This window comes from Salvia hispanica, chromosome 1, assembly GCF_023119035.1.
Source record: "Salvia hispanica cultivar TCC Black 2014 chromosome 1, UniMelb_Shisp_WGS_1.0, whole genome shotgun sequence".
NCBI lineage: Eukaryota > Viridiplantae > Streptophyta > Magnoliopsida > Lamiales > Lamiaceae > Salvia > Salvia hispanica.
The window spans coordinates 35,669,317-35,681,757 of record NC_062965.1 but is presented as its reverse complement, the minus strand read 5'-3'; the positions used below and the strand labels follow the sequence as shown (position 1 = coordinate 35,681,757).

Sequence of the window (12,441 nt, the reverse complement as noted above, 5' to 3'; positions counted from 1 at the left end):
TTTATTTTGTATTAGATGTAGAGAACAAAGTAATAGAAATGGATAAAATAGAGATAAATGTATTTTTATTTCTAATAATAATCATCTTGGTTGGGACTGACAAAAAAAAAAGTAAGCCTCTTTAGATGGAACGAAAGGATTACATTTTAACTTCTAATTTTTTCTCTAGCTCCTCGATCATCTTGGTCATGCGAAGGGGCTCAACCACGGACAAATGGGAAGTGTTTCCTCGGCATAATCCAAGTTTCTGGATTGCACGGATCCCACCCCATGTGATGTGTGTGCATACCCCAAAGTCACTAGTAATTGGAATTTTACACAATTACAATTAAAAAATATTTCGATAAGAATAGTTTTTGATTTATCTATATTTTGTGATTTAGATCTCAAGTACATTAAAAAAATTATTTAATCAAATACTAATGATTTCATTAGAATTTCTCTTTAACAAATCAAAAGGTTAGATAAAAATAACGTAGGTTTGGTATGCTGAAAAGCATATTTTGAGTATGAATAGAATCTTGCTTGTATAAAAAACTATAAAATTCATTTTTAACCCAATTCAATATTATTTGAGCAGTTTCACACGAATATAATCAGTATTATTATTACATTGTGTTTGCTTGTGCATTTATAAGATGTTTTTCAAACATTTAATGTATAAGAAGCAAACAAAGCCTAAATCTTTTGCTTAGTAGACTGGTGTGGGCGTTGTCCACTTTAAAGTAACTTTAGCCAGTTCTATGCAATGCTTTGCAAAAGAGAAACAAGAATTTCACAACTTAGATAGGCTTTGGCTACCTATAACCAATGGTTACAATGTCAGTCTGAATATTTCTAAGCCTTACTAAAATAAGATGACATTGGTGTCGTATAGCACTGAATAGATCTAACAGCAAGACATGTCTTTATGCTATCTACTGAAAGGCAAGGTCTTGATAAACTACCATTTCTTAATTAATATATTTACTTTGAGCATATTTTATTAATTATGCATTACTTTGATTTATAAAATGGTGCGGGTTTTTTCACAACCCAATAATCATAATATCTTGGGCAGTGGTAATTAAAATCTAGCGGTGTTAGGATTGCTATTATGTTGAATTGCGCGCCTGGTGAGCCTGGTTTGATAATGTCCTCAAGAGAAGCTCGAAACAAGGTTTTATTATTCGGAAACTGGCCAGTTAGAATTTAATTATTCCATGAATAATAAATAAGTGTTTCTTGCTGAGTCCACTCTTGGAATTAAAACTAATACTCCCTCCGTCCGCGAATAAGAGTCCCGGTTCACTTTTACCATAAATGGTAATAGGGTCCCACCTTCCACTAACTCATTTCACTCACATTTCATTTAAAACTAATATATACAAGTGAGACCCATATTCCACTAACTTTTTTCCACTCACTTTTCTTAACATTTCTTAAAACTCGTGCCGCCTATGAATGGGACTCCTAATGACGGACGGAGGGAGTATTAATTAAGTCCATAGCATACATTAATTAATTAATGGACATTTATATCTTAAGCGTGAGAAATAACTCGTTAAAAGTGTAAACTCGGATTACTTGTAATTTCAGATTTGGATGGGTTAATTCAATATTATTACTGTAGTGGCTGATAATAATAATCCTATATGAGTTTGAATTAAATTGGGGTTCAATTTAATTAGAAGAGCCAATTGGGTGTGGCTTCATCTAAACCTCCATAGATTACTGACTGAACTTAATATGTAACTTAATATAAATAGAAGAATAAATTAGGGACATAGACACTTTTTTCTCAAGAATTTTGTTCACCTCTCTCTTGGGGGAGGCGTCGGTTTTCTTCTCCTACTTTGTGTGGGAGTTATGTCCTTTTTATTCGAGTCCTAGTATTTTGATAAGATCAGTCCACCCTGATATCGAAAACAGTTCGGGAACCAGTTAGAAGATTTGTGGTCTAGTATTGAAGATCACGTGGAGAAGACTGACAGCCCCAGGTTTTCCCACTCTTTCGAGTGTTGTGATGGTTTTCGTATGTAATTTGGAGTGTATCCAACTGATCAGGAAGAGATTCCCGACCCAGCTGAGTCGTTGATACGATAACCGGGACCTGACTTCAAACAAGTTTCCTCAACCCACTTCTACTGATTAGTATAGTGGAGGTAAGGGTCGAATCCGTTGGGCTTGATTCAAGGTCTTTGATGCATAGAATATCACGTACCTTTTCCCATCGATCTTCTGACCTAGTACGGCCCCCACTGCATAGTCACTAGCATCGCACATCACCTCGAAGGGGTGATCCCAGTCAGGAGCCTGAATGATCGGTGCAGAAATCAATTTTTCCTTAAGGAGGTTGAAGGCAGCTTTGCAATGCTCGTCGAAAACGAACTCCACCTCGTTTTGGAGAAATCTGGTAAGGGGTTGGGCAATCTTGGCGAAATCCTTGATGAATCTCCGATAAAATTCCAGCATGGCCAAGGAAACCTCTTATTCCTTTCTGATCAGTAGGGAAGGGTAGTTTGGATATGACATCCACTTTAGCTCGATCCACCTGGATCCCCTTTTCTGACACCACGTGTCCTAAAACAATTCATTCTGTAACCATAAAGTGGCATTTCTCAAAATTTAAAACCAGACTCTTTGCTTGACACCTTTCTAGCACCACATCCAAATGTTGCAAGCACGAGTCGAAAGAGTCTCCATAGACAGTGAAATCATCCATAAAGATCTCTATACAATCTTCAATCAAATCCGAGAATATGCTCATCATGCACCGTTGGAAAGTACCGGGGGCGTTGCATAGACCAAATGGCATACGCCTATACGCATAGGTTCCAAACGGGCATGTGAATGTGGTCTTATCCTGGTCCTTCGGGTCCACATAGATTTGAAAGTAACCACTGTACCCATCCAAAAAGCAGAAGTACTTCCTCCCAGCCAGTCGCTCCAGCATTTGATCGATGAATGGCAGGGGAAAATGGTCCTTCCTGGTTGCATTGTTCAGCTTTCGGTAATCTATGCACATTCGCCACCCGGTAACTAGTCTGGTGGGCACTAGCTCATTTCTCTCATTCTTAATCACCTGGATCCCTAACTTCTTGGGGACCATATGGATTGGGCTAACCCATTCACTATCTGGTACCGAGTATATAATGCCCAGTGAGAGTAACTTCAAGATTTCCTTCAGTATCTCTTCTCGCATGTTTGGGTTCACCTCTCTTTGAGAATATCTATGCGCCTTGGCTCCATCCTCCAGCCTAATGTGGTGCATGCAGACATCCGGGCTTATACCTACCAGGTCCGTAAGGCTCCATCCAATAGCCTTCTTGTTTTTGCCCAGCACGGTTAGTAGTCTTGCCTCTTGCTCTTCAGTCAGCCCGCTATTGATGATTACAGGGAATGAGTCTTCCTCCCCTAGGTAGGCATACTTAAGATTTGCTGGCAACTTTTTCAACTCCACTTGCGGGGGCAGTGGGTCTGTAGGTAAAGGGTTATTCTTTGAATCCTCCTCTTACTCTTGTTCAACATCTGATTTTTCCTCCATACTGGCCGGTACCACGGCCCCTACGGATCCTGCTAGTTCTGACTTCTGACAAAATTCGGTAATTGCTTCTTCGATCTCTTCGTCAGTCAACCCTCGGCTACTGATCAGATCACACCATGCAGCTGCTTCCACATCAGCCTGGGCATACACATCCAAGGCTTGGAGCTTTTCCTGCAATAATTCGATCTCAAGAAATTCTTGGACTAAGGGGTCAATTACATCAACATAACATAGATTTTCAGAATCTATAAGTTTTTCCATGGCTTCATTGATGTCAAAGACAAATTTCTCACCATTAAAGTCAATGCATATTGTAACGCCCCGTTTTTTTCGAACCCTAATTTTTGTGACGTGAATTTTTTTGCATTAAATGCTTTTAATGCTATGATATGTGGAATTAAATTGATGAGTGAATTAATTGCAATATGCTATGTGACCTAAATTGCGATTTTTGAGTTGAGATTGAGTTGAATGGTCAACTTGTTGAATATGTGACGTGGCTATTGAATAGTCAATATTGTGGAAAATATGACGTGGCCGTGGAATGGTCAAAGTCGTTTGAAAATGTGAAGTGGAGGTGAATTTCGAAAATGTGGATATCTGGATGTGGGAAGAAATAATATTTGTGGTGAAATATTATTCTAAGGGATGAGTGAGAAGTGAATAAGGAGCATTATTTAAGTATGTGAAATTTTCGACCCTCCTATTATTGGAAAGAAATCCTATTTTTCTTGGATTTAATTATTGCTTGGGATAATTATCCAAATTAAATCCAAAGTCCGATTATTCCTTTATTTCATGAAAATTTCGAAAACCCTATGTTGGTCTAGAGGGATTTTTCGAAAATCCTTATATTATGGGAGAAGGGAATTTTTATTATATTATTTGATCCCTTGTTTATTCTCTTCCATAATTAAATTCAAATATCCTAGCATATCTTGCCAAATCTAAGAAGATCTTACCATATCCTAATTTAATTAGGATTTATATTAAATTCCTTTTGAGAGAGAGGCAAATCACGCCACTTTCTTCTTTTAATTGGGGAGATTTTATTTATTTTCTTGCTCCGTGATATTTTATTCTACTCCGTTAAATATTCAAATTAAATCATAGGCTAAATTAATAGCCTAGAATTTGAATTTCCTATTATTACTCCTCAAATTTTCGGCCTCTACAACTAACAAATCTTTCCAAATCTTTATTTAATTATTTAATTGAGTATATCTTGCACTCTATAAATAAGAGTGAGAAACCTAACCCTAGCAACACTAAATCACGCCCCCACTCCCAAAAATCTCGACATCTCTCTCTCCCCACTCTCTCAAATTTTTCTTCTACTTTCTCCATTAATTCTTCATCTTTTGGAGAAGAATTGAAGCTGCAATTCAAGAATTCATTGAAGAATCAAGATTCTACTTGTTTCTACCGTTTGTTTTTGCAAGAAAAGGTACTTCTATTATTAATCTTTTCTTCCTCTACCGATTAATCGGTGTTATTGAGTCCACATGCATTTAGATCGAGTGAAGGGGGAAATTAATCGGTGAATTTTTTATGCATGGATGTGAGTGTGTGTGGGTGGCCGAGAGTGTGTGTGTGTGTGTGTGCATGCCTCGGTAGGCGTGCACATGTGTGTTGCGTGTGTGCGTGTGTTGTGTGTGAAAAACACTCATGTGTGGCACGATTTGATGAAAGATCTGGAATTGTTGTGTGAATAAAAACGATAGGATAATCGTACTTTGATTTTGATTGATGATTTTGAAAATAATCGATGGAAAAAGGGTAACGTGTGATCATGCATGATTTTGATCCATGATTGAGACTTATTTGAAATATATGAACTAAAGGTGATAGTCCGCGTTCCCGGTGTGATATCAAGAAGAAGTGCGTTTTTGTTGAACTCGAAGGAAATCGAGGTGGGCTTTATTCTTAAACTCTTCTATATGCAAATTTATGATGTTGGAGAAATAAGGGTGGATTAAACTGTTATGCCATGCCTATGAATTATTTTGGATATTGTGTGTGCCTGATGCCTAGATTGTGAGTACGCTCCATTAGGCTACAGTGGCTATGAATAAACGAATTCGGGTCTGAGTAGGGCCGCAAACCCTATCAGGCTAGTGTACACGGGAGATCGGGAGCCGTCCTTGCTAGTCGGCCGATCTCGTGGGCGAAAGTGTGGCCACACTTCGTCGCACCATATGGAATGATAAATGATGAGAAAATGGGAGGTATTATTTGACTGGCCAGTCCATGATATATTTTGTGATACTCGATGCTTATCTTTAAATAAATGCAAAACCTCGAGTTCACTATGGTAAGGGTGGCATAACTATAAAATGTTTTGGCATGAGTCCACTGAGTATGTTTAAAATACTCAGCCCTGCATGTGTTTTCCCTATGTGCAGGTTGAGCGGCGATGGGCGGTCGGTGGTGTTGAGACAGTGAATCGAATAAAATGGATGATTGGAACTTTAAGTGTAGTCGTGTCTTCATACATGACTCCGCTTTCTCTTGAAATGCTTCCGCTGAATATTTTTGGAAAACTTATTGTCTTGGTTGTTTCGAACCTAATTCTTTGATTTGAAATGTTGGGAAATATTGCGTTTTATTGGAGTTACGCTAAATCTTTGACTTTTGAGCTTAGTCTATTATATCTTTTAAATCTTGATTCTCGTGAGCTAGCCGTTGACTTTTTGCCGTGATACTTCATTAAATGCTTGGGTCAAATCTCTTTAAATGAAACCTAGTCTACCTTTTTGTCGCCATAAGTTCGCCTAGTTAACAGTCGTCGTATTTATTATACCCTAGAAATGCCGGGCTGTTACAGTTGGTATCAGAGCCTCAGTTCTTTCCGCTCTGGACCCAAGAGTCTTGTTGTAATAAGTCTGAAATTTGTGGGAATTGATTAAATAATAATTGTTGAAGACTCAACACCACGACTCGTCTCCGCTCAACCACGAAGAATGAGGTAACCCGTATCTTTGAATGTTGATTTGAATTATGAAATGTTGGAGGTTGAAACGAATGGGAATTGTTGTGATATATGGAAATTTGTGTTGGAGTATGAAATGATGATTATGCATGCAATTGAAATTGTTAACTGCGATTATGCAAAAATAAAAGATGAATGTTGTTATGCAAGTGATTTTGCGACCAAGATCGCTACGGATCGAATAAATGAAATTCTATATGATTTGTGATTACGTGACTGTTCGGTGAACAACGATATGAGTTGAACTTGAGCATGCTATACTTAGTTGAAAATCGTGTTGTGATTGGAAAATTTGTATGACGATATCGAACTTGGAGGCACAAAAACGCCGAATGCGAGGCGAACGAACTTGCGAGAACAAAATTGCGAACTATCGAAATGCGAACAATATATATGTATATATACGATCCTTTTTGTCTCGGAAATGAAATTCCATTTATTCTTGATATAATATTATCTTCACACCTCCATCGTTCAACCCATATATATATATATATATCCATCTTACTCTCAGCATCAGTTGAAATCTTATACACTATTGATATTTTCTTCGATCCTTGTTCTGATGCTGAGATTTCTTTTGTAGATGCCTAATCAGTATTACCCACCGATGCGCGACCGTTATGCAAAGAACAAGGTTTTCCCTGTCGAAACCTACCAGGAGTTTGAGTGGGATGGAAAGTCCTTTCTCCTAACCTACGTCACTGAATTCTACGATCGTTGGATGGATGCATACGCGTATGGAGGAGTTACCCATCACGCGGGGATCTCGAGATTGATCCACAGCCTGCCTTCCCCATGGAGTGAATGGACTGCTCAAGCTGCGATACCGTTTACGTGGTTTAGTCCGCCCGAGTACAAGCCTCGAGGCGATATGATCGGCTTGATTGGAGTGCTACTCCCAGCCATGGCAGCTGCAAGGGATGGACCGCCGCTTAGTCCCCCAGCGCACAAGTACCCGCCGGGTCAGGCTCGTCGATGGAGATATCGTCGTGATAAGGAGCCGCACGTTGATCGTGTCCCTACTAAACCAAGGCTTAGGACTCGTACGTCTAACCCGTTGGTCATAAATGGGAACGTGGAGGACATGCGTGCGATAACCCCTCCGCCCCCGGATGTTGGTGGATCAAGCGAGGACGAGGAACCTTACGAGGAAGGACACGACTTGGACATGGGAAATGTCGATGAGGATGAGGACCCCGAAGAGGATATGAACGATATCGACTAGGAGTGATAGTTGTGGAAAACATTGTTTTGCTTCCCCCATATTTTTGGAATATTTTTGCTAAACTTTTGCCGTACCTTTTTACTTTTGCTCTTTTGAATTCCGTTGATACTAAGACCTCATTGAGGCAATGTTTTTGATTAATATGCTATGGGGAGAATTTTTATTTTTCATTCCGATCTCGCTACCTTATAATGTGATGGATTTCCATATTGTTATTCTCATGCCATTGTTGAAAAATTATCTATCACTATGTTATCATGCCATCATAATATCGCACCACTATCTTTGAATACCTTATTGCGCCCTATACTTGCCACTTGAATTGCATAAGCGCCTCTTGATTATAGTTACCTTGTTGATAAAGACCAATGATTCTTTGATACCCTATGTCGCAACCGATTATGTGATTATCATGCTTTGACACTACTTATGAAACCCATCTATGTGACGAACTTTTTGCTTGGACGTATACACACGCTCGGATTTTGCACTGTTTTAAGGCCATTATTTGGTCCGTTTTTGTTATCAAAATCACTCTACATGTCCATTATTTGCATATTTTATACATTTTGGTATTTTGACGTGTTTTGTGAGAAATGTGCATATTTGAGCCGAAAAGGGGAGTAAAAACGCATAGTCTGGAAATCTGGAGTCAGACGGCGACCAGCGACCGCCGCGAAGTTGTACGGCGACCGCCGGCGCCCGGCGGTCAGAGCTATGTGGCGGTCCGCCTCGGAAATTTACGCTAGGAGAAGAGTCTCGCCCGGCGACCGCCGGAGGACATGTGGCGGTCCGCCACCGAAGGGTCAGAGTCTCTGGACTCCAACGCGGCGACCGCCGGCCAAGGTGCGGCGGCCCGCCGGAGAAAGGCGGCGAATCCGACCAGCCCTAGATTTGCTCCAAGACTTACCAAATTTTGAAGATCTTTTCCTTCTATGATGAGGAATAATTTTCCCCTATAAATAGGACCTCAAGCTTCATCAAAAGTTTTCACACAGGAGAACACATTCATAGAGAAAGAGAGTTACTACTTGCAATATTCATAGAGATCAAAAGCTAGAGTACTTCAATTGTGCAAGGAGTTGGAGAAGGATTTCAAGAACATCAAGAACGACAAGGATTCAACCTACGGGTTTTATTTGCTTTAGTTTTATGTTCAAATTGTTTTCCCTTCAATCTATGTTTTTAGTTTATTCAATTATGTGTAACTAAACTCATAGGATTCTAGGGATGTGTTAGTAGCAACTTTGGTTATACAATTCCGTTTTCTATTTAATATCCGTTTTGTTTTTACTTTGTTTCTTCCCTAAGTTAATCATGATGCTTCGTAATTGAGTGACACAATTATGTATGATTTAATATAACTTGCTTCATAACTGTGACAGAGTTCTAGCGAGTTAGATCCACTTAGTAGACACTACAGTTAGCTTCCTTTAAAACGGCACTGTTAATTGAGAGTGAGGACTTTTCAAGGGTCTTAGGAGCTTTTTGGAGTTACGTGTTAGGATTGACAACCCTAATGTTAGTAATCAACGTTTGTATCGCATGAGCATAAGCTAGGTGACTCGTCCTTTCAAAGTATTAACTGTGCTAGGGTATTGTAGTTTGGAATTTGTATAACCATAAAAGTGAAAGCACATCCCTGGAATTCCCTTATCTCTATACTTTTCTCTCCGTGATTTGCTTGCATTTAGTTGTTTACTGTTTTTAATATTTTCTGTTTTCAAAAATTTTCAAAAAAAATCTTGTTTCTCCAGATAGTAATTGAGTTCTAGTAGGAGATAGACACTTTGTGTACGTCTTCCCCGTGTTCGATATCCGGTACTAACCTTTTGCTATACTATACCTACTCTGTATACTTGCAGGTATTTATAGTGCAAATAAAAAGTGCATCAAGTTTTTGGCGCCGTTGCCGGGGAAGACAATTCACTTTGGAGTGATATCTTCAAACGGATAATTTTACTACTTTGGATTTTAATCGCTTTCATTTTTATTTTATTTTATTTATTTTATTTTATTTTTCTTTTTGTTTTAATGGATTTTCCTGCAGGCGTAGGAAATCCATGTGGTTATTTTGATGAGCAGCATAGGGGATCGCACTACGTCCCAGACTGTTCTGATTACTCCTATGATGCACAAGAGTACTGTTCTAATGATTATGAAACATGTGCAGGTATGGAGGATCAACCCCGCTCCAGTTGGGAGGTTCTGTTAGAAGTTTGCATTACTGAGGTTCTCAACCATAGAAAGGTGACGAACAAAAGGTTGGAGAATTTGGAAAGAAATACCAGCGCCTTGGAAAGAGGGTTGGCAAACCTCGCTACTCAAGTCGGGATGTTGGAATTCAACCTTGGGATCTTAGCCACAACCATAGGAAACAGGCACACTCCAGGGTCGCTTCCTAGCCTGCCAGAAATAAACCCGAAAGGAAAATGTCACGCGGTGCAGCTACGCAGCGGGACTACATATCAACCTCCGGAGGCAGGAGACCTGGGCAGGAGAGGAAGAGAAATAGAAAAACCACCTGGTACCTTGTCTGTCGATGATGTGCGGCGGCCCGCCGCATTCCAACACGGCGACCCGCCGCGTACACACCAACAGGACGAGGAAGATTCTGGAATTGGCATGGCTGAAGACCCGGCGGTCGCCACGCCGCATCGCGGCGGTCCGCCGGCCGATAAACAGCAAGCAGATGCTCTACCACAAAGCAGTGTCACCATTCCATATCCTCAACGATTGAAGAGCAAGAAGCTTGACGCTCAGTTTACCAAGTTCTTGGAAGCAATGAGCAAAGTCCACATCAACATTCCACTGGTAGAAGCCCTTCAACAAATGCCCAATTACGCCAAATTTTTGAAAGATGTTGTGGCAAAGAAGAGAAAGTGGGGGAAGTACGAGACAGTGGGCCTAACGGAGAGCTGCAGCGCTATCATTCAAAAAGGGTTACCCACCAAGCACAAAGATCCAGGGAGTTTTACATTATCTTGTGTTTTAGGGAATGATGTGAAAGGTAAGGCGTTATGTGATTTAGGATCCAGTATTAATTTGATGCCTTTATCTTTTTACAGGAAACTCGACGTTGATAGTATCCGTCCCACCTCAATCACGTTGCAAATGGCAGATCGTAGCACAACAACGCCAATGGGGATAGTGGAAGATGTCTTGGTAAGAGTGGGAGAGTTTATTTTTCCTGCTGACTTCGTTGTGTTGGATATGCAGGAAGACAAGAAGGTGCCTTTGATCCTTGGAAGACCATTCTTAGCCACTGGCGGAGCCATGATAGATGTACAAAAGGGAGAGCTGACATTGAAGTTGAACGATGAAAGCATCACATTTAACATCTACGGTGCACTGAAATTCCATGGAAAGGAGGGGGCAGAAGGCTATCAAGAATGCAGTGTCATACAAATCGTTACCGACTGTGTGGGAGAAGTAGAAGTCACTTATCATCAAACCCAGGATCCTCTTGAATCTTGTCTCATAAACTCATTTACTCCTAATGCTGATTTATCATCTTGTGATGCAAGTGTTTGTGCAGTGGTGACAGAATTGGAAGCGCTACCGGAGAGAATTCCTCAAAAGGGAAATGCATTTTTGCCATTGCGTACCCCCGAAGAAGAGGAAGAAAGAAGGCAGGCAGTGGGAAAACCACGGGGACCACCAAAGGTGGAGCTAAAGCCGCTCCCCGAACATCTCAGGTATGCATTCTTAGGGCCAGGTAACATTTTTCCAGTTGTGGTGTCCGCTGCATTGAATGAAGAGGAGTGTGAAAAGCTTTTGTGTGTGTTAAATAAGTATAGGTCTGCCATAGGATGGTCTATTAGTGATTTAAGGGGGATTAGCCCGACCACATGCATGCATAGAATTTTACTTGAGGAAGGGCATAAACCTCGTGTGCAAAACCAACGTAGACTTAATCCTATCATGCAAGATGTAGTACGAAAAGAGGTAATAAAGTTACTAGATGCAGGGATTATCTATGCAATATCTGATAGTGAATGGGTAAGTCCTACGCAAGTAGTAGCTAAGAAAGGGGGGATGACTGTAGTGCCTGGCCAGAATGGAGAGATGATAGCCACTAGAGTAGCTACAGGATGGAGAGTATGCATTGATTATAGGATGTTAAATGCAGCCACTAGGAAAGATCACTTCCCTTTACCTTTTATTGATCAAATGCTTGATAGATTAGGGGGATATGATTATTACTGTTTTCTTGATGGTTATTCTGGTTATAATCAAATTGCTATTGCTCCCGAGGATCAACATAAGTCTGCCTTTACATGTCCTTATGGTATTTTTGCGTATAGAAAAATGTCTTTTGGGCTATGTAATGCTCCCGCTACTTTTCAGAGATGTATGATGGCTATATTTCATGATTTAATTGAGAAAGTAATGGAGGTTTTTATGGATGATTTTTCGGTATTTGGCAAATCCTATGATCATTGTCTTGAAAATTTGGCTAAGGTTTTGCAGAGATGTGTGGAAACTAACCTAGTTCTCAATTGGGAAAAATGTCACTTTATGGTGAAAGAAGGTATAGTTCTAGGACATAAAGTGTCCTCTGCAGGTATAGAAGTCGACAGGGCAAAAATTGCAGCCATTGAAAAGCTCCCGCCTCCGTGCAATGAGAAGGGAGTAAGAAGTTTTCTAGGACATGCTGGCTTCTACCGGAGATTCATCAAGGATTTTTCAAAA

The 12,441-nt window shown here is 40.1% G+C and overlaps 1 protein-coding gene across 1 annotated transcript; it reads right to left on the bottom strand.

Moving 5' to 3' along the window:
- Positions 1-797: 797 nt before the first annotated feature.
- On the bottom strand, positions 798-6,989 carry LOC125195292. The gene is made up of 6 exons (XM_048093468.1): positions 6,984-6,989; positions 3,529-3,697; positions 2,770-3,459; positions 2,372-2,562; positions 2,204-2,295; positions 798-801 (listed from the first exon to the last, which is right to left on the bottom strand). Exons 1-6 carry the CDS (start codon positions 6,987-6,989, stop codon positions 798-800), a joined length of 1,152 nt encoding a protein of 383 aa, XP_047949425.1.
- Between the last annotated feature and the right edge of the window lie 5,452 nt (positions 6,990-12,441).

Excerpts from the sequence above, each read along its gene's own strand:
- LOC125195292 (XM_048093468.1), bottom strand. Across the intron at positions 3,460-3,528 it reads AGGGGCCGTGGTACCGGCCA|ACCCACTGCCCCCGCAAGTG; the intron begins GTATGGAGGAAA and ends CTTTACCTACAG. Across the intron at positions 2,296-2,371 it reads TTTCTCCAAAACGAGGTGGA|GCTCCTGACTGGGATCACCC; the intron begins GTTCGTTTTCGA and ends CCGATCATTCAG.